Here is a 23,098-nt window from a genome sequence, read left to right on the forward strand (position 1 = left end):
CCCATTTTGTAAGACTTAATAGTCACCCGTCGTTAAAGCTCAAGTCAAGTTGACTACTCTCTAGAGGCTTCTCTTATTGCTTCTTTCACTCGCTTTCGAAATTTAAATGGCTTCAAACTAACCATCTTATAAGATTTAGGAACGGTAAATATTGGTCAAACTCAACTATGAGTTAATCCAAACAATTTATTATTTAAGCATAAGATGTTAAAAACAATAAAATGGTAAAATCAAATAATAACTAATAAGATAAACATAAACTATAAATAAACTCAAATAAAATAAAACTAATTAACTCGTATATATGATGATATTATATCAATCCAAATATATCTAATAATCAAATCCCATTGTAAAATGTGCATTTATGTAATTTGATGGTAAGCTTATGTGTAATGACAAAGTTACTCATTTTGTGGCGTGGAGGTTGGTTCAAATTTTAGAAACATTTTATTCACATGTAAGGATAAAATTGTGTATATTTGTTTTCCTTAAACCTCATTAGATAAGAGTCTTGTCCATTGAATCATTCTTTTATTTACAGAAAATTATTAACATATATGATATCATTCAATACTACCTGACAATTTAGTCGATTTAATTTAGGAGTTTTTTTCAAATTAATGTTTGTCTCCAATTTTGAACAGGAATAACATATCAATCACTAGCATAACATGTGAAATAAAATTAAACACAGCAAAATTATGATAGCTCTACATAAAATTGGACCATTGTTTTAAGAGTAAATTACACTGGTACTCCCTGAGTTTTAGTGAAATTACACAAACCACCCCTCACTTTTGTATACCTACATAAACCTCCCCTAGTTTTTATACTTTTCATTACACTGATCACTCCTGCATAAGAAATAAGTGTAATCTTTTAAACACCTAAAATATGATAGGGTGTCAGTATAATTTACTCTTGTTTTAATGGACACAATTTTTTAACACCTAAAATACGATAGGATAAACACCTTGTATAAGCGTGGTGGATTATATTCCTTCGAGGACTAGTTTCTTCAGGGGGTAAAAATGCTTGTAGGAAATCAACATGCTGTATGGATCATATCAAAGTGAGAGCACATTTTGTGGTTTGAATTTGAGCAATTATAAATGCGGGCAGATATGGTGATATGAGATCTTCATTCCTCACAGCCACTAGAGCCGACTTTTGGGATATAGTTATTGTTGGATATCATGCAATTTTTCAACTGAACAAATATTTTAAGAGTGAGTGTAAAATCTATACATTGTTAATGTAAAGATTTATGTACAGACATCATATTATCTATTATTTATTTTTTCTTATATTTTAAAACTCATACATTGACAATGCATACATCTTTTCTCATATTTTAAAAGTGGGCATCTAAAGTAGTGTGGTGGAGTTTCAATGTAACACTAGATATGTAAAGTTAGAAGCCATGTCTTTTAAGTTAAGAGCATCTCCAAGCCTATAATCCACCAATGGTTCTTAAATCGGTCTTGATTTTTTTTTACCAAAAATAATATTTGAAAACAATGTTTATAAAAAAATTATATTGCTAAAATTGTTGAAGTGGTTAAACTAAAGTTTATTAAATAAAATAATATTGTCAAACGGAAAGCATAATTTTAACTATTGTGGTGGAAAATATTAAGATTTTGAAGTTAACTCAGAAGAGTTAAAATGTTGATATAATAATGATGCTGTTGGATCAGACTGCGACTTGGGAGTCTCCAACAACCAAGGAGTTCCATTGTTACATGGATATGGAAAAAATGAAGAGTCACAATTGAGACACCACGTATTGAACCAAAACCTTAATGCATTAGTTCCATAGACCTTTCCTTCTTATAAACTATTTCACTCATCCTCACATATCCAATGTGGGGACTTCACACATGAATAAACCCAACAATCCTCAAGTGTGGGTACCACACACTTTCTGGTCCACTCCCCCTTAAGTCCACCATGTCCCAGCCGAACCATCGGCTCTGATATCACTTGTTGGACCAGACTGTGACCGGGGAGCCTCCAACCACTAGGGAGTCCCATTGTTACATGGGTATGAGAAGAATGAAGAGTCACAAATGAGACACCACGTCTTGAACCAAAACCTTAAGGCATTAGTTCCATGAGCCTTTATTGTCAAACGGAAAGCATAATTTTAACTATTGTGGTGGAAAATATTAACATTTTGAAGTTAACTCAGAAGAGTTAAAATGTTGATATAATAATGATGTGTCTAAATTTGGAGACCAATTCTGCTCTGTTCGCTGTACCACAACTTTGTGTTGTTAGAATTTCTGACAATTTATGGGTCGCTATAATTGTGTTATGGCCATTATGTAATTAGCCAAAATATAAAATGATATTCAGTAATTAATTTGGTGGCTAATGGCATATGTGTCATGAAATAATATAAGTGTAGATACCTTCAGACAATTTCTGATTTGATGAAGGGACTGAATCAGAATTATTACAACTAAAGTAGTAATCACTACGAGGTTACTTTTATGGGTTATGGTCCCCATTTGTAGAGCAACAAGTTTTCAAGTATAAAGTTGAGGAGAATAAGATAGGATATAACACTATCAACTCATCCATTAACTCATCCATTATGTATATAACATAAGGTAACCATAAGGCTCATCTCTTAACACAACACACACTTCAAACTTTTGGTTTTCTCATTCCCCTTGAGAGAAGCATAAGGAAAACCATTCGGGCTCTAACATCTAGAAGATCATTGCACCCTCATATCTTCGAGATTTCGGAAATGGCTCAACAAGGTATGTTCTTCATCTTCACCATGAACTCATTTGGGGTTTCTTCAGTCTGGACCATGGTTGTTCCATTTGGGTTTATGTATGGGCATAAACATTAAGTTATGGGAACAAAGTCATGGTCATAAGGACTTCCACGTTTAATCTATGCATTTCGGATGAAGAAATTCTCTAACATGTGTCACTTTATGTGTCAAGAGCTATAATTGGTCATAAAAATATTTAATAATTATAATTTTATCTAAAATAATTTAGACACATGGTCACAGTTAAAGGTCCAAATTTAAGATTATTAATTTAACATTATTTTTAAATTAAATATATAAAGATCTTAAAAATAATCATTCTCATGTAAGTTCAGTATTGCAGGATCTATTATGGAAGAGTCCAATATTTCATAGTAGCAGTGTTCCACCTTTTCTGTGGCAATGGCAATTGGAGGATTAGCCGAATACGTCAAACGTTGGAGTATGAGATGATTAGGGACTGGCATGTGAATGTGGTCTGGATGGTTTGGGCTGTAAAATGAAAATAAAAAATGTCATGCGTGCTCCCACAAACTTTTTCAACTGCCAGATAAAAAATATGGTTATACTTTGGAGGAGTTTATTTTTAGTTAATATTTTTTGAAAAGAATATTAGAAAGATTGTTTAAAAACTATAGGAAAGCTCATTATTCAAATGAGCATATAAGGGATATTGTGGTTAATAACCAACTGTAACAATATGCTAAAAGAAGTAATATTTTTTAAATCATCAACGTATTAATAATAAAATCATTGGTCATGAATCATATAACCATTTCTAAAGGGAGAGTGAGAAGTGGGTAAAACTAACTTAATCAAGAGGAAATAACTAAGATCAGACATTTGTGCTTAAATGGATCCTTTTAAGGCATAAGCTCAACCTACATAAAAGTTAGGTCTCACATCTATGTCTAATTAAAAAGATTGTAATATATTATTAGTGTAACAATTTATGCACAGCCATTAAATTATCCACTATTCATTAATATTACTTTTCTTTTACTACACCATTTATTTGTATTTTTTCTTTCACTACATCATTTATTTGTATTTTTTCTTTAAAGGTCAATCACAATTAAGTATGAATGGAGAATAATAAAGAGTATATAAGACTCATAATATATAAACCTATGTATTTTTTTTTCTCAACTACAAAATCATTGGGTCATAAAACATTATTTAAACAAACCAGCACACTTAACTTTAAATATGCTAACATGCTTTTAAATATTTTATCTAAAACTAATAATTAAATTGTGGTTTTGTATATACATACACTTATATTCAAATTCCACCAATAACAATTTAATTATATTAAGATAATGTAAACATTAATATAATATAACTAACTAGTTCAGCATATTGTCTAAAACTAACTAAACTGACTTACCTATCTTAGAGAAGAAAGAAACACTTATTCTATAATAGGTTCCTTGTAGAGGTGACTTTCCATCCCTAATTGTGCATGCCCATGAATAAAATAGGGTCTTAAACAAATATATAATTTTTTATTGTAGTACGAATGTATCCCTCATTTTTTTTTTGTTAAGGAAATAATTCATTTCGGAAGTGTATGATTATCATGCCACTAGACTTTTGTACATAAAGAGATATAGAATATGAACACATATTTGTATCCAAGAAACCTTAAAAATCAAAGTCCAAAATAAGATAAACGACCTTCCCATCCAAGGTTTAGAACTTTGATGGCAAAAATAGTTTTTAATCGGCCTTTGTTTTAAAACAATCCTATAAAATCAATTACTCTGGGTCTTCACATTCAAAACTGAATATATCAAAATTAATAAAAAATAAAATGAAAAAAAATATAAAAAACGACTTACCTATCAGGATCATATATAAGAAGGAATTCAGAGCCAGCAATAAACTCAATAGTAATGCTTTTCAGATGGCCACAACTAAGATGAACTGCATGGTGAAACATCTTCACCACATCGTATAAAAAATAGTAGGAAATATGAGCAGTGGTGATCTCAATTTTGCGCCATATGCTAGGGTCATTGCAGATTTTGCGCCACAAATGGCACACATTCTGAGCATTCAATAGGATTTCAATGATACCCACTTTCTGTAGTATCATAGTAGTTATATCTTGTGGAAGATCATGCCAATTTGGATATGATGAGGCATCTTCTCCTTCTTCTTCAACTGTTATTGTTTCCATTGCTGGTTTTGGAAATTTGAAAGGCTCCAAAAACAAAGTGATTCCCATTGCTGAATGCAAAAGTTATGCAGCCGATGCTGTATATAGGGTTTATCGTGACCTATAATTATGGGTATAGTTATGAAAAAAGTATTGGCTAGGTTTTAATTTGTTAACTAAGAAAAATATAGAAAATGTATTATAGAAATTTAGAATTGATAGAATAAGAAATGCCCAAAACAATTGTTGAAAAGGCGCGCTAAAATTATGGTCATTTACTCTCTGCATTAAAAAAAATAAATCCCTTTTAAAGTTCGTGTCATGGAAATATATTTTAAATACGTCAACAATAATATGAGGATATTTTTTGCAATTTGAAAATGATTGGTTTTTATTGTCTGATGGAGAACCATTGATGATTTAAATCACTGACTCATGTTGGTTGATTTTCCTATACAAAGCATTAAATTATTCTCAAATAGTTTTTCTTTATTTTCTTTTACTTTTCACGATCTTAAGGGAGTGTACAACAAACTATCACATTTTCAGGGATTCGTATGTTTATGTCTAAAAAAATTATTTAAAATATTTTAAAACGGTGGGTTAAGTTGTATAGGTTTTATTTAAATTAAAATTTAGGTTAAAAGACTATTTTGGCCATTTATGATTTATCTTATTTTTAGGATTTAATATGATTATCTAACCAATAAAATGTCAAATTAGTCACGTATTTTTTAATATTATCAATTGTACTCTTCTATCACCGATGGACGTTGGTTCTAGTGCAAGGATACCTGTGGGAAACCAAAAACATTATACTCTTCTATGTTCAAGTTTAAAGTTTAATTTGATATACCAAATGATAGTCAGAAATCTCTTCCTACTTTTTAGAATCTTGTTTTTAATTATAATTTAGAGTAATTTTGTGATTAAGATGATAAATATGAAGAGAAAAAAAATGAAAGCGTCAAAATGAAGAGACAAAAAAGGGAGAAAGAAAAAATTATAAATTTTTTCAAATTTCGGTGTAAAATCTAATCAATAAAAATCTTATATTGTTATGGCATACCTTTAAAACTGACAATAGTTAAAAATAAATGACTGAATTGAAGTTTTTTAAATAGTCAAATTGAAACCAAGAATAAGATTCAAAAGAATGTTTAAGCCTAAAATGTATATTTGCTTAGCTAAGTTATGTACAATTATTAAAATAAAATATATATTTTTTCAATTTTTCATTGTCTTCAAAAATAGTTTTTTAGAAGATGAATAACATAGGACATATCTGTTTCTGTTTTGTTTTCTCTCCTAGGACTATTTTTAAATAATTTTAAGAATTGTTCTCTCAAACATAAAGAGAAAAACTCGTTTATAACATTCTTTTAAAAACAGTTATGAAGTAAGATAAACATAAATATATTGCTTCTGAAATCATGGACATCATATATTATAAGTACAAGAATAACTTCGAAGACTTTGTAAACGTGGACATCATATTATATAATGAAGACAAATAAAAGATAATTATGTGAGAGAGTAGCCTCTCTATACTCAAAGATAGAAAAATATAAAGGACATATATGCTGAGAGGTGAGAGCAGTAGTACTTAGGAGGGAAAGAAATCATATCAAAATCATACTATATCTTCTTATTTTGTTCTCCTATCTTCTTAATTTTTCTTCATATCTTGTTATCTTTTCCTTCAATTCTTGATTGTTCGCTATTACAGGATATGAATAAGATTAACCAATTTAATCATGGTATCATAGTAGGTTAACACAATGGTTGAAACTTGATTTGTTGAAAGCCATTAGTGAAAACTTTTGGGGTGAAATTTAAAAACTCACAAGTCCCACATAGAAGAGTTTTGAAAGAAAAAAAAAAGCAACTCACAACTCCCACATTGAAAAGATGAGAAACTTTGAAAAAAACCCCATGTTCCTATGGGAAACCAAAAAAATTGTACTCTTCTATCATAACAGTGTTAAAGTTTAATTTGATATACCAAATGATAGTCAGAAATCTCTTCCTACTTTTTAGAATCTTGTTTTTAATTATAATTTAGAGTAATTTTGTGATTAAGATGATAAATATGAAGAAAAAATATGAAAGCGTCAAAATGAAGAGACAAAAAGGAGAGAAAGAAAAATTATAAATTTTTTCAAATTTCAGTGTAAAATCTAATTTATGGAAAGTTTTAAGTTTAGAATTTGATATATTCCAATAAAAATCTTATATTGTTATGGCATACCTTTAAAATTGACAATAGTTAAAAATAAATGACTGAATTGAAGTTTTTTAAATAGTCAAATTGAAACCAAGAATAAGATTCAAATGAATGTTTAAGCCTAAAATGTATATTTGCTTAGCTAAGTTATGTACAATTATTAATATAAAATATATATTTCTTCAATTTTTCAGTTTTGTCTTCAAAAATAGTTTTTTAGAAGATGAATAACATAGGACCTGTCTGTTTCTGTTCTGTTTTCTCTCCTAGGACTATTTTTAAATAATTTTGAGAATTGTTCTTTCAAACATAAAGAGAAAACCTCGTTTATAACATTCTTTTAAAAACAGTTATGAAGTAAGATAAACATAAATATATTGCTTCTAAAATCATGGACATCATATATTATAAGTATAAGAATAACTTCGAAGACTTTGTAAACGTGGACATCATATTATATAATGAAGACAAATAAAAGATAATTATGTGAGAGAGTAGCCTCTCTATACTCAAAGATAGAAAAATATAAAGGACATATATGCTGAGAGGTGAGAGCAGTAGTACTTAGGAGGGAAAGAAATCATATCAAAATCATACTATATTTTCTTATTTTTTTCTCCTATCTTCTTAATTTTTCTTCATATCTTGTTATCTTTTCCTTCAATTCTTGATTGTTTGCTATTACAGGATATGAATAAGATTAACCAATTTAATCATGGTATCATAGTAGGTTACATCCCTTACCCGTCCTTTGAAAGCCAGAACATTCGCATAGAGGAGTATCCTTATCACGCATGCTTTTCCACTTAAAACTACCTTCTATCCTCTTCTAAGGATTCCTACCCCTATATGGAGATTGTTCGGATCTTGACCGGGTCCGAGCTTCCCAAGCTCTATGCTGTTGGGGAACTCTGCAAGGGTCTGACCACCTTCTTGATTTACTATATTTGAGTCTTTGGAGTACTTGGGTATTATATTCCGCGCCGAGGATTTGTGCTTTTGGGCTAGGGTGAATATTGCAGACCAGCGGATCTGGTGGTCGACAATCATTCGGACTTGGTAAAGGTTGTCGCGACACCTGTAGTAGGACAGAGGACTGATCGCGATGCCCAATGGTTGAAACTTGATTTGTTGAAAACCATTAGTGAAAACTTTTGGGGTGAAATCTAAAAACTCACAAGTCTCATGTAGAAGAGCTTTGAAAGAAAAAAAGCAACTCACAACTCCCACATTGAAAAGATGAGAAACTTTGAAAAAACCCTCATGTTATAAATAGAGGTTTCCTTCCCTGATTATAACTCGTCCCAAGTTGAATGCGCTTTTATTCAACCTTTTCTTTCTCCCACATATTTTCCGCCGATGCATTTTCGGTAAACTTCTCTCATTTTCTTTCTGTGGTAATAAGAATTAGCACGGGGAGTTATATTGTGAGAATTTCGATAATTGACACTGGTAGTCAGTATTGAAGGGGGAAAATTGGCATAGGTAGTCATATTATGGGCATTTCAAGAACTGAAACTAGTAATCAGATTGTGGAAAAGAATTGGCACGGGTAGCCATATTATGGGTATTTCGAGAATTGGCACTCGTAGCCATATTGTGGGAATTTCGAGAATTGACACTGATAGTCATATTGTGGTGGGTATATTTGAGATCGGTTCTTATAGTGCACTAAGAATTCAATAACAGAGATTTGAGCTGTTTTATTCTAGGGACGGCGTGGTTGATAGTCTGTTTGCACATTGTGGGCAGTGCCACGAAATGTCTTAAAGAGAGCGACCTAATCGTGACTCAGCAAGTAAGTATTATTTCGTGTCTTTCATAATTGTTACAAGCTATTGCCAATACAATTTTCAGACGATTTTACTGCAATAGCATTCATAGATAATATTATTGGAACGAACATCTATGACCTGAACAAACTATTTCGGTTTGACGAGACAAATTTTAAACGTTGACAACATAAGATGAAATTTTTCCTCACTATGAGAAAGGTTGCTCATGTTCTCAAAACTAAAATCCCAATAGTGTCAGATGTGGCTAAAAAAGAGGAAATGGATAAACTAGCTATTAATATAGCTCTCTAGAATGAAAATAACTATCTTTATAAGAATTTCATTTTGAATGAGTTGTGAGATGATCTCTATGATTACTACAACTCATACAGGTCTTTCAAATTAATTTGGTATGCACTTGAGAAAAATATGATATTAAGGAAGATACTAAAAAGTATATTGTTAGCCGCTACCTCCAGTATTTGATGATAAATCATTGAAGTCTCAGTCCAATGAGATACATAGAATTGCTCATGAAATCATTTCTGATGGTATGTCCCTAGAGAGTTAAACTCACAGAGCCTGTGAATGTGTATTCATTATGTATGCTTTAAATAGCAAGACGTACATGTTTTATGACCTTATCACAAAAGTAGTCATTGAGTATAACGATGATGATGTTAATGAAAAACAATTTCTCTTTTAAATCGAGGAATAGTGGGGACACATCAACTAGTCACATAATTGTGATGGATTAGAGATAATGATAAAAAATGAAAGGTTTGAAATAGAACCTAGAACAAGTAAGAGAATAACAACTACTAGAGAGTATAGACCTAATTATATTATCTATATATTGGAGGATAATACATCAATTTTCCAAGAAGTTTTGACTTATTTGGATGCTAATTTGTGGCAATAAGCCATAAATAATGAGATGAACTATCTAGAGTCTAACAAGAAACAAACTATTTTAGCTCAATCAATTATAAAAGTTGAGATGATAGCACTAGCAACAGCTAGTGAAGAAGCAAGTTGGGTGAAAAAATTTCTTACAGAGATTCCCCTATGTGAAAAACTTATACCAGTTGTGTTGATCCATTGTGATAGTACTACGAGTATTGTATAAATTGAGAACCACTTTTATAACGGTAATAAATGAAAAATTCGTTGTAAACACAAAACCATTAGATAATTACTCTTTACATGAGTTGTTAGAGGGGATCATGTATGCACTGAGAATAACCGAGCAGATCCTTTGACGAAAGAACTAGCTAGAGAGAAAGTCCATAATACCTCTAAGAGTATGTGACTATTGCCTTTAGAATGAGGATCACTCATGATGGTAACCCAACCTAACTGACTGGAGAACCCAAGAAATAGGTTCAATGAGTAATAATAAGTTGTCAAGTGATATGGGAATGAATATGCTATAAAATTATGAGAAACATGATTCCTGCAACATATGTAAGGATGAGTTAAACTCTTAATGAAATCTATACTCCAATTGGAGTGGAGTACCTAGGCTAGAGGAGTAATCTTGATAGACTCACCTATGTGAATTTGGAAGTGGGGGCCGCTTCCTATAAAATTTAGGGTCTTAAATTTCTAGAGCGTTCACTATGCTGGGATATACGTGAACGACCATTAACGCACGGGCTTTATAGAATACACATTGGAAAAGGTTTTGCGTGTTTTGATTCCGAAGATAGAGTTCTAAACTACGAGTCACTCTAGTAAAATCTGGATCTTATTCACTATTCAAAGGTTCAAGTCGTGTGACACCTTTGTTTATGCACAATCTTATTGAGACCAAACAAATTCTCGGAAATTGTTTTTTAGTTTTAAGTGGGGGATTGTTGGAACTTGGTTTGTTGAAAGCCATTAGTGGGAACTTTTGAATGTGAAATCTAAAAAACTCTCAAATCCCACATATAAGAGTTTTGAAAAAAAAACAACTCAAAGTCCAAAGTCCCACACTCGAGAGATGATGAACTTAAAAAAACCCCATGTTATAAATAGAGGTCTCTTCCGCTCATTATAACTCGCCCCAAGTTGAATGTCCTTTCATTCAACTTTTTATTTCTCCCTCATATTTCCCGCCGATGCATCTCCGGTAAACTTCTCCCTCTTTCTTTCCGCAGTACTAAGAATTGGCACATGTAACCATATTATGGGAATTTTGAGAACTGACACTAGTAATCAGTATTGTGCGAAAAGAATTGGCACAATTAGCCATATTGTGGGCATTTCGAGAACTGACACTGATAGTCAAATTGTGAGAATGAATTGGCACATGTAGTCATATTATGAGTATTTCGAGAATTGACACTAGTAGTCATATTATGAGAATTGACACTAGTAGCAATATTATGGTGGGTGTATTTGAGATCAGTTCTTATAGTGCAGTAAGAATTCGATAGTAGAGATTTGGGTTGTATTATCCTGGGGACGACGTGATTGATAGTCTGCTTGCACACTTTGGGCAGTGCCATAAGACTTCTTAAAGAGAGCACCTGGTCATGGCTCAACTAGTAAGTATTATTTCATACCATTTATAATTGTTGCAAGCTACAATCACATCAACAATCCTAGAAGAAAAACCATTGTCTCTGTCATCTTAAAGACAAAATGAAAGAAAGGATAATCCCAAAGTAGCATATGTCAATATCGAATCCATCCTAGTTTTAAGACTAGTATTGGATCGAGTATTGCGTCAATGCCACTACTCATAAATTGATGGTTCGACATCTGAAAATGTCTCACCCTTTTCTAACATGGTCGATTTTTGCACAATCCAAGACTTACGCTGAGGATCCTCATTGGTGTGGGTAAGTACAACAATGGTCTATACCACTTGGAACCAACCATAAATAAAAGAGCAATAATGTCAATTTTTGTTATGCAGAAATTTGGCACATAAGATTGCGTCATGCTTCAACTTCCAAGCTCAATGAAACAGATTTCTAGGACACTTGTGCTAGAACTTTCAACATCGAACCATGTGATTCATGTGTAAGGGCTAAACAAACTTGTTTGTCATTTCATGATAGTTCAATAAAACCAATTGTTTGTTTTCAATTGCTACATTGTGATATTTGGAACAACTTTGTGTCAACTTATTTTCTGAAGCATGTTATTTCCTGTGTATTGTTGATGACTTTAGTCGTGCTATATGGTGCAAGTGAGTGTTTAATAGCCTTTTGAAAATTGGTGGACATACAATTTGTGGGAAAGTTACGAAAATAAGGAGTGATAATGGAGGGGATTTCACTTTTAATAGCATGATGAAATTTTATATTTAGCAAAGAATTATACTAGAAACTACTTGCATTTACACCCAAAACGAACTTGGATTATTGAAAGAAAACATACACATGTTCTCTAAATATCACGAGCATTGAGATTTAAGGCAAATTTATCCATTGATTTGGGAGAAGTGTTTTAAGTAAAGGTGAGCGTGGGACGGGTTGGGACGGGATAAGCATTTCCCTCACCCGTCCTTAAATATTGATCGGGTTAATTTTTGAAACTGAACTCGCCCTTAATTAAGATGAGACGCGTGAGGGACGGGTCCAAAATAAGACAGGTCAAGATAGTGACGAGTCTAAGTTGGAAAGGACAAAATGACAAACATAGATTTTCTTCTCTTAAATATTTAAGCATGCACAATCAAAATTATCACAATCTGTATATAAACTCAAATAAAACCTGTATTCCACATACATGAGTATATAAACTACAAATCGTAAATTGCATCATTTAAACTAAAAACTATTACAATCACGTAACTAAAAATTATAGAAGACATTGAAAATTTCCAAACAATTTAAACTCTTAAGTGTCAACATAAGCTGAAGCGTTCTTGTAAATGATAAAAAAACACATGAGAACTGAAATGATAATAACATGCCGATACTCAAAAGTTCACACAAAAATGAGTACAATAATTAGCTATTAACTGAAAAATGGAACTTAAATTGAAGTTCACACAAAGTACACAAAAACTAAAAATTAACTGGTTTTCTATCAATAAGATTTATGGTTGCATGCTAATCTTTAACTCCTTATAACTCATTGGTGGCTTGAAAATAATGGAAAAAATGTGAAGAAGTCAGGTTGAAGTCTATTGGATATTGGCAATTAGAGGCAATAGCATAAGCAACTTCAAAGAGGAAAAACAAACAACGAAGAAGAAAAAATAACTAACTCTTAAGTGTCGCAATATCCTTAACTCTCGTTGCAGTAGTTCTTCACTATCCAATGATAATTAAACAATAAAAAAAGGGTAAGGAACAATGTTCATATGATAAAGGGTATGAATATGTTGTATGGGGCTTATAAGTATTTGAGTTATATAGGCTGAACATAATGGGTATTGTATATACTTATTCAACTATTCTTGATATATAACTATAGGGGACGGGTGACTGAACATAGACCCAAACCCATACTTTTTTGACAACAAGTTTTAATCAGGTCTATAGGTCAGGTCATGTCTTGCTCACCCTTAATTTTAAGAGCAACATGTATCATAAACTTGCTTCAAAAGTTGTTGGCCATACAACACCATATGAAATTTTGTTTAAGAAGTATGATCACACACTATAGAAAGAAAACAAGGATGAGTTATGTTCACATTTTAGGATTGATTAAGTTGACAGTAGTTACTGGCATAATAAATATAATCATATGTCTTTAATAATGTCTCATCTAATATAATTTTGTCACGTAATAAAAAAAATCACATATGATTTTAATTTTATTTCCTACTACTTAAATTTTTGTAATAAATATTGAAATTTCATGAGACAGGTAGATGATTTTGGGATAGATGAATTATCCCACTACATGCAAATAACTGAATTATAGAACATATACTTATATTCTTATGATGATTACAGTGTTGTAACGAAAGTAAGTTATTGCTGTTACTGTTCAATCATTGTACAAAGAAATCTTGGGCATAGGTGCAACTGAATGAACAACCAAATCTGAAGCAGTGAGAGATATGAACATCTTCAATATTGTTAGTACGGTTCCTTTCGAGAATTCGAGCCTACATTTATGAGATCACGAAAACAAGGAGCTTCACTTTCTGGTTTTAGCTTACGAGTGGGACCCACGTTCACCAGTTACACAGGGGTACCTTGGTACTTTCCTAACCAAAAAAATTCAAATATACCGAATTCCACGTTATCAATCCGTGTGTCAATCTCACAGCAACACCCGTGCCGTCAGATCTCATCCATTCCGTGGTTTCTGACCGTCCACTTTCCATGAACACACCAACATGGAGAAAAAGAAAGAAGCTTTTTTTCTTTCCTTTTTTAATCTTATCGATCCTTTCCTTCAAATCAGATCCTCAATTCCTTGCAGGTTCTGCTCAAATAAAAACAGTTCTACTGTCTAAACTTTGAAAGGTGTGTGGGTTTGTAATTGAAAAGCTTCACTATCTACAACCAATTTTTTAATGGCCACTGGAGATTTTAACAAACTTCCTTCAATTCCTACTTATCCTGAGGTAAACACCTTTATATCACATTTTTGTAACTAATTTACCTCATTAAAATTCTGAGCTATTATTAATATAAAATGTCCACTGATTTTCCTAATTATTTTTTCAACCAAAAGGAGGTAGCTAGGGCATGTTTAAAAAAATCTCCCCTTTCACTAATTATTTTTCGCCATTACTGAGTTTGTCTTAATTATTTCCCTTCTGGTTATGCTAGCATTTGAATTTCAGAAATATAACATTTTTCATCTATCTTGCAATTAAGGACTACTGGACTAGACATGACAATATTTTCCTTTATTATTATTATTATTCCACTTAATGTTTGATAAGGGAGGCAGAGATTTAAACTGCGGTTGCGATTATAATCACTGCAACCGTATTATATTGCAATTGCAGTGTGACCGTGAATCATAATGTTGTTGTTACTTTTGTCGCAACACAACTTTATGCATTTGATTTGTATTGGATCACATCAAATTAAAAATATTTATTTAATTATAAAATAATTCACATGCATATTAATCGCAACCGCCTCAATTAGTGCAATCGCATTAACAATTTGTGACCTCAATTTAAAATAATGAGGGGAAGATATGCCATGCAAGGCTAAGAAGACTATCAATTCAGTATTTATATTGGAGTTTATTTCCTATTTAGCTTTGCTTTGCTCTGAAAATTACTCTATCTTTTGGCTTTATTTTTTCCTGCAAAATACTTTCTTTTTGGCTTTATTGTGTTTTTTAGCTGTAAATTCATGAAACATTTTTAGTTACATAGAGTTCTTAGAGGAAAAACGAAATCAAAGATTCCACACAAGGAATTTGATTATGAAGACTGAGTTTGTGTTCGTTTCATTTTTCAGATGATTTTGAAAGCAATTGAAGCACTGAATGAAGAGAATGGTTCTAACAAGTCATCAATATCTAAGTACTTGGAGTCCACATGGGGTGGATTGCCTCAGGGACACAAGGCACTTCTCAATGTGCACCTTGCAAAATTGAGGGACAATGGTGAGCTAGTATTTTGGAAAAACAACTATACCAAGCGTGACCCTAACGCACCAACGCGTCGGGGTCGTGGCCGGCCACCCAAGTCCAAGGATCCCCTAGCACCTGACACTGTTGTGGCATCGCCGAAGCCTAGAGGCCGCCCTCCTAAGGACCCAAATGAGCCTCCAAGGCCACCTAAAGTGAAGACTCCAAATGGGAGTAGCAGGCCGAGAGGGCGGCCCAGGAAGATTGCTCGACCTACTAGAGGCTTCGGCGGAACTCCAATAGTGTCAGTGGCAGGTAGTAGGAGGCCAAGAGGTAGGCCTCCTAAGATGAAGGCACCATTTACAGAAATTACTGTTTAACAACTATTAGAACCCTTGTGTTAGAGTTTTAGCCTCCAATGGAAGTACATGTGTTGTTTCTGTATAAGAGAATGAAATTCTGTCACCTTATATCTCTAGAGATTTCTCTTGTGTGTTAACTTAGATGAGTTTAGCATAATATTTTGTTGGAGTAAGATACGGTTGTTGTTAACTTAGACGAGTTGTAGTATAATTTTGTAGTTTTTTCTTGGTTTGGTGCATTTTGTGTGTTGGTAGTTGCTGTGCCTTTGTTGGTTTGTAATTTTAATTGTGAAAAATAGTACAAAGGGTATGTTTGACGAACTCAGTATCTAAAATTCAGGATGTGAATTGTATCTGTGTTATCATGTATCCCTAGACTATCTTAAAACATATCTAAAAACAAAGATAACTTAAAATTATTACATAGGTTATAAAAATAACATTTGTTTTATATGTGCTAGTAGTGTTGTTTGAGAACAAGTTATATGTCAATTAATTATTACCGATCTTAAATGTTATTGATAAGTTGTGATAGGTTCTATTCTCATTGAAGAGTAGCTTCACCAGGTTCTAGAGAGAAACTAATTTTTTCATGTATTATCTATTATTTGTTTATTATTACACCAACAAAAAATACTTATTTCTAAAAAAAGTATCTTAAGAGCTACTTATATAGTAATTTATGATTAATTATTTTGAGTCAAAAAAACTTAGCAATGTGTGGTTATTTTAAGTGTTATATACTTATCTTCTCTTTAAAAGATTTGTGTTGGAGTTTTATCTATAGAAAAAAAAATCAGGAGAGCAAATCTAGTTATATCATGAATGTTCAATAATCAAGTAAAATGATTTCCTATGGAGGATACATATTGTTAGGAAAAAGTAAAAAATTCTTTACCAGCGAAAAAATGCACATGAAGAACATAGATTAGTTAAAACCTAAATTGGTCACTTCTTGGAAGGATTAGTGCATAAATGTAAGTATAACAAGATCAAAATTAGGAAGTAAATGGAGATTTTTTACTTCATAAATGTAAAGGGATAATTTTCAACAAGTCTAACTAAGAGAATGCTTTGTATCGATATATATTGTTTTTCTACCCTTAACTCTATCAGAATCAAAAGAATGAGGTTCTGAACAGAAGGAAATAATGAGTAGTTTACTGCTTGCGGTTAAATGCTAGGTAGTTTTAGTTGACAAGAAGAGGGAATAATATTATTTTAACATTTAGTGACAATGAAGGAACATGGAAACATCATATATGAAAGAATAAGATTCAAATGTAAACTGAACATGTTTTAATTGACATAATATACACAAAGTTTATCCAAATTTCCCATTTTGTGTCTACAATAAAGTAAGAAAATGGGTGGAAGAGTGAAATACTAATTTATTTCCATTAGGATTTTCCTAGGGTAGTTTATAGGAACAAGATAATCTGGCCCAAAATAAAAAAAGCACGTTATATGTAAGAGAAATGGCCCAAGAGGAATAGAACAAAAACATGACTGGAAGGAAAAGGTAAAAGACAAGAAAGCCCCTAAAGGCCTTTAAAAGGATAGCTTTTCTAAGAAGCGAAGCAAATCCTAATCGCTCTCTTTTTTTTGTTGAATCTCTCTTTCTCTTCAAGCCCCTGATTCGTCTCTATTTTGTTCCAAACCCTGATTGGTCCCAATTCATTCAAACCCTGATTCATCTCTATTTCTTTCCAAACCCTGATTCGCTTCTTCTTCTTCTTCTTCTTCAATCTTTTGCCACACACCGTCCATTCTCTTCAACGCTTCTTCATTTGATTCTCACTCATCCTTCGGATCTGTTCACCATCTCTAGGTAATTTTGTAGCTCCACTCGTGGTACTGTTCATTGCGTTATTTTATATTTATTAATTATGATCTGAGTGAATTAGGGTTTTTAGATTCGATTTGATGTTTTGTTTAGTGTCTTGTGAGAAGTGTTGAACTCTAGAATTGAGTTGTACACTGATTATTTGGATCAGTTATTGCAACGCCTTTAAGAAGACTTTTATTGTTTTTCATTTGTTCTTAAAATTGAAATTAACCTAAATTGAAAAAACCGGTGCTTGCATGAATTTTTAAATTAGGTTAGTGTTGAGATAGATCTTATTCCAAAATCTTTTGATGTTCTGTTTATTTTGGTGTGTTCATTAGAGAATTTTCGGTAGTATATGCTAATTGAATTCGACAGGCTGTGGTTTTGGAATCATAGATTGTTTTCTCTAGTCAGGATTTGCTTATAACTTATAGGTACAGATTAGAGGCTGGAACTGTATAATTTCTGGAATGAATGAAGTTTTGTTGCACAACATTGCCATCAACTTAGTCCCTTGCTGTGTGATTCTTCACATTTTTGAATTGTACATGCTTTGTTTTCAATAGAAAATGCGATATATTTGTTAAACTGTTTTTTTAACAAAAATTGCAGGGCTTCATTATCAACATTTCTTGAAGGAATTTTACTCTGCTACATTTGCAACTGCAATGGCTTCTTTGGATATGTCACTCGATGATAGAATAAAGAACAGGAGTAGCAGAGGGCGAGGGAGAGGACGTGGAAGAGCCGGCTTTGGCCGTGGAGCAAGCAGCACCTTTAATGGTGGAAGAAGAACCGGTGCTGCTAATGGTGGAAGAATGTCTGGTGCTGCTCTTCGAGGTCCTCTTGTGCTTAATGCTCGGCCATCATCTTATGCTATTGCCAAGGCAAGCTCAAAAAACGTGGATGCTTATATATGTGCTTGAGATTCTGATTTTCTAACCATACCTAATCATGAGAGGATTCAGCAATTTAGAAACTCAAATGCAAGAAGACTCCTAGTTTAATATTTGTTCCACAGTGAAGCTCATGCTCGATCATTTTGCATCCGTAGTTCCATAATGTCACAATTAATATACACCTAAGCATTGTTTGCTTCTGTTTTGGGGGCTTTGCTACAGATCTCTGATATGTGCAGGAGTTCTTTGCTGATTCCTAGCATATTATATGAAGGAGCTTCATTAGGTCAATTTGAAAATAGAGATCTTACATGTAGCACAAAAATCATTTTAACTATAAGTGGGGTTTAACCTCTAAACCATGCTAATCCATTTCATTTAGATGAGATGACATCAAAAGTTTGGCTGGTTTGTTTGGACCGGTGTTTTACTCGATCCATTTGCTAAGTTGGGTTCTACCGTGCAAGGAATCAGTTTACTTCCCCATTTCATCATATTTTGCGAAGGAGCTTTTCACATAAAATCAGCACTGGAGCTCTCACTTGTAGCATAACACCGGTTTATTTGCAGTGGGTTGAATTCTTACTCCCATCTACTACCTTTCACCTAGATTAGTGATGTTTGAATAATAGGCTTTCCGTAATAAATTATCTTGGCAAGAGCAAAGAACTACTTCATTGACAGTGTTTTTTGTTTTTTTGTTTTCTTATGGGGATTTTCCTTCTCTAACTAAACTTGAAGAATGATGAATGTCTTTTTCTGGTCATATCTGACATGTTCTGTTTGCCACTCTGGAATTTGTTCTGGTTGCATTGGCCAGTCTATTCGTGGAACAAGGCCTTTTCCATGGCAGCGTACTGATTTGTTTGAAGATAGCCTAAGAGCTGCAGGGATATCAGGAATAGATGTAGGCACAAAGTTGTATATTTCCAATTTGGACCATGGAGTAACCAATGGAGACATAAGGGTACACATTAAGCCATATCTTCGTATGCTTCCTTAACCACCGTAACCTCTATGGAAGTTATCTTGATATTTGATTTGCAACTCAGGAACTTTTCTCTGAGCTTGGGGAGTTGAAGCGCTATGCTGTTCATTATGACAACAATGGACGTCCAAGTGTAAGTACTCAAATTTTGTCTTAAAAACTTATTTATTTATAGCTTTATTTTTAGCTTTATTTTGCCCAGTTTGATATGTTCAATGAGATCTGTGTAGTAACTCCTTTTCCTTTTTCTGTTGTTCTTCTCTTGTCTTGGGACTGGGGTTTACAATATAGTAAATGTTTTTGCAACTTAATTGTACTAGTTATTACCTTTTTCTTGTTCACTTTAACCACACTATAACATGGATGAGCATATCTCTCTGGCAAATGAAATATGAGAATTTCAGTATTTCCTCTGTCTTATTTTCAGTTTACCACCTTCAATCAAATTAGAATATATGGCCAGCTTATGTAATTTTCTTTTACCCATGTTTTATTTTCCAGTAAGCTGCTCTAATATAGTGTCCAGTAAATTATAGATATCTTTGTTGGTCTGTCATGGCTTAGAAGTCTGAGGTTGCTGATAATAGCCTGTCTGTTTATTTTTGAGAGGATATATATATTTCAGAAATAGTATGATGTTGAGCAGTTTGTTTTATGTTTTCTACAATGGTTTGCATTTTTTAATAAAAGTTCAATATCTTTCTCTGCTACAGGGTTCAGCTGAAGTTGTCTATACAAGAAGAAGTGATGCATTTGCTGCTCTTAAACGATATAATAATGTACTTTTGGATGGAAAGCCCATGAAGATTGAGATTGTTGGTGCCAATGCGGAATTACCTATAACTGCTCGTGTGAATGTCACTGGGGTAACCGGGAGGAGGAAGAGGACAGTTGTGATGGCGTAAGTTACTTCTATTATGAACAGATGCTTTTGTTTCAATGGTTGTGAAGTGTAATGTCTATTTTAATCTGTCACTATCTGTGGGATGGCTGGCACTTTTCTTTTTGATATCTGAAAAATACCGTCATTGCTAAATGATTACAACTTCAGTAACTTGCAAATATATTTTTCTTGGAGGCTAAAAACTTCTGTTATAGTTCTTCCTCCATCTCTTTTTTGATAAAAAGAATATATACTACTTCAGATTGTGTGCTGATGATAAATGTGTTGCAGGCCTAGAGGTGTTCAAGCTGTTGGTCCAGTTGTGCCTAATCGTGGTTCTGGGTAAGTCGTTTTGATGAGTAAATGATATAGTCTCAATGTTACTTTTGCTAAAAAAATTATATTGGACTTTGATAAAATTTGAGTGGATCGTTTTTATCAAAATAATTAAATTGGATAAATCATAGTAAGTATGAAGATTTTGGTCATTTAGTTTGAACTTTGTTCAACTAAGTCTTTGTTTAGCACAAGACTAAGTGTTTTTTGCTGTGGTCTTTTAAGGTGTTCAAATAGGGTTTGTTTTGGAAAACTCTTGTGCTGATCGAAGAGATTTGGAAAGTCCTGTTTAGTCGATGTTTTTTTCTCTCCTTTTTACTATTTCTGTATTGGTTATTTTAGGAGGATTCCACATGTTCTCTCTGTTTACTTCTTTACCTTAATATGCTAATGATATATTTCAAAATAGAAAAGGATCTGAATCTGTAGATGCCTTTTATGCAAGAGAATGGATTAAACCTATGCTCATGAGCAGTTTGATTCATCTTAAGATGTCCGTGTGAAGAGTCGTAGTGCTATACAATTTTTTTTAATGGCATGAAAGGCTAAATGCTGAGCAGGAGCATTTTAAAATTTAAGCTTGGAGAAATCTGATACATCTGAAGATGCTCTTGTTTAAAATCATGGGCTATGTGATTCATTTTGATGGCATGAAAAAGCGAAGTGGCTGATAGAAAATAGACTATGAATATTTAAACGCCTAATCCATTAAACATTTAAATGTTTAAGGTTCTCTTTGACATGGGTATGTCCCATGAACTGGTTTATGCACCGTGTTTGGACATTTACATTGAGCTGTGTGCATACTTGCATGCAATCTTTAAACAATTTATTATTTTTTGAGATTTTATACTGTATAGAAATTGAGAAGTGGAAACTATATGAATTGCTCAGGCTGCCAAGATGTTTATTGTTTTGGTTTGAAATTTTTTCTTTCTAGACGTTTGATGGTTTCTAGGTCTGTTGTTATTTTTCTATATTATCCGTTTGCTTGTATTGAAGTTTTGCCTGAGTGAGGGTTAGCTTCAATGGCAGGCTTTTTGCTCTGCCATTGTTGTACCCCTTTTCTATTGCAGTGGCAAAAATGGCCCACCTTAATGTAATTCAGGGTGTGATAAAATGTAAATGTCATTATGTTTTCTTTCCACTGTAGTTATTTTCCGAAGATTAAATCTCCATCTTTATACAGTTGGGGACGTCGTGGTGGCCACAAGAATGGGAGTGGTCGTGGCAGGGGTGGAGGCCGTGGACGTGGCCAGGGTGGAGGCCGGGGTGGAGGCCGGGGTGGAGGCCGAGGAGGGCGTGGGAAAAAAGAGGCTGTTGAGAAGTCAGCTGAACAACTTGACAAGGAACTGGAAACATATCATGCTGAGGCCATGAACATCTCATGATTTCGGAAGCTGCGAGATTAATTTTTTATGCTAGCCAAAGTTGGTATTGGCTCTGTTGTACAAAAGCAGCTGTGTCTCCTCGGTGTTTATTTGAATTTTCTACTACATTTTACTTTGAATTGCTCTTATTAGGAGCTGAATGATTAGCTGGGTGACTTTTTAAGTTTTCAGATTATGTACTATTCCCTTTCCCTATTATTTTTAAGTTGTGTGTTTAGTATTATTGGAAGCTATGTGAAAGTGAGTCACTTTATAAAAATGAACCTCTTATGCTCCAAGATAGTTGGTACGCGTTAGGTATTACTATTCTCTAAATATTAATTAGGTTAGGGTGAAGAGAAATTATTAGTTGGACGACGAAAAGATTAATTTGATTTATATAATTAGTAATAAAAAGTTGAGATTAATTTGATTTTTCTGTTTCCCCCAAAGTTCTCATGGAATAGTGAGTCATTAATTTCTTGAGTACATCCACATGTTCAAACAAGTCAACAAGGACTCTTTCAGAGGTATTTTCTTACATGCAAAAGAATTTATTTACATACAAAGTGGTGCTACTCCATTGTCCATATTATATTCCACCGTTTACTATTTCTTTTTCGCCTAATAGAAAGACTAAGACTTATGAACAACGTTCAAAAAAGTTCATTGGTAATTGAGTTTTTCAAATACAATATTGATTGATAATTGAGTTTTTTAATTATGTTATCAGATGTTCCATCCTTATCAAATAAATATTAAATAGTTTGTTAGAGAAGATTGTATGCACATGAGTCATCTTTCTTCATTATACTGGTTGTGTCATGTTTCATTTGCGTATTAAATACTCGTAATAACTTGGTTCCTTAGGCATCTGAAGTAAACGTGCAATTTTATGAATCATGCCCTCTGTCAACCGTATTACACAAGACTCATTTATATGGTGGCTATAAGTTTCTTTTTCTTTATTATTC

The 23,098-nt window shown here is 32.9% G+C and overlaps 2 protein-coding genes across 3 annotated transcripts; both read left to right on the forward strand.

Moving 5' to 3' along the window:
* On the forward strand, positions 14,326-16,138 carry LOC109344790 (HMG-Y-related protein A-like). Its single transcript, XM_019583537.1, has 2 exons — positions 14,326-14,487; positions 15,344-16,138. Exons 1-2 carry the CDS (start codon positions 14,437-14,439, stop codon positions 15,833-15,835), a joined length of 543 nt encoding a protein of 180 aa, XP_019439082.1. The 5' UTR covers positions 14,326-14,436; the 3' UTR covers positions 15,836-16,138.
* Positions 17,400-22,347, forward strand: LOC109345127 (THO complex subunit 4C-like). 2 transcript variants are annotated; one of them, XM_019583939.1, is made up of 7 exons: positions 17,400-17,648; positions 18,261-18,535; positions 19,368-19,514; positions 19,600-19,668; positions 20,249-20,436; positions 20,710-20,760; positions 21,944-22,347. In XM_019583939.1, the coding sequence occupies exons 2-7, from the start codon at positions 18,317-18,319 to the stop codon at positions 22,143-22,145; spliced, it is 876 nt and encodes a 291-aa protein (XP_019439484.1). In that variant the 5' UTR covers positions 17,400-17,648; positions 18,261-18,316; the 3' UTR covers positions 22,146-22,347. The 2 variants fall into 2 exon arrangements, with proteins under 2 accessions (XP_019439484.1, XP_019439485.1); XM_019583940.1 differs by having other exon boundaries at positions 17,400-17,639; positions 18,253-18,535.

Source organism: Lupinus angustifolius, chromosome LG04 (assembly GCF_001865875.1).
Source record: "Lupinus angustifolius cultivar Tanjil chromosome LG04, LupAngTanjil_v1.0, whole genome shotgun sequence".
Lineage (NCBI taxonomy): Eukaryota > Viridiplantae > Streptophyta > Magnoliopsida > Fabales > Fabaceae > Lupinus > Lupinus angustifolius.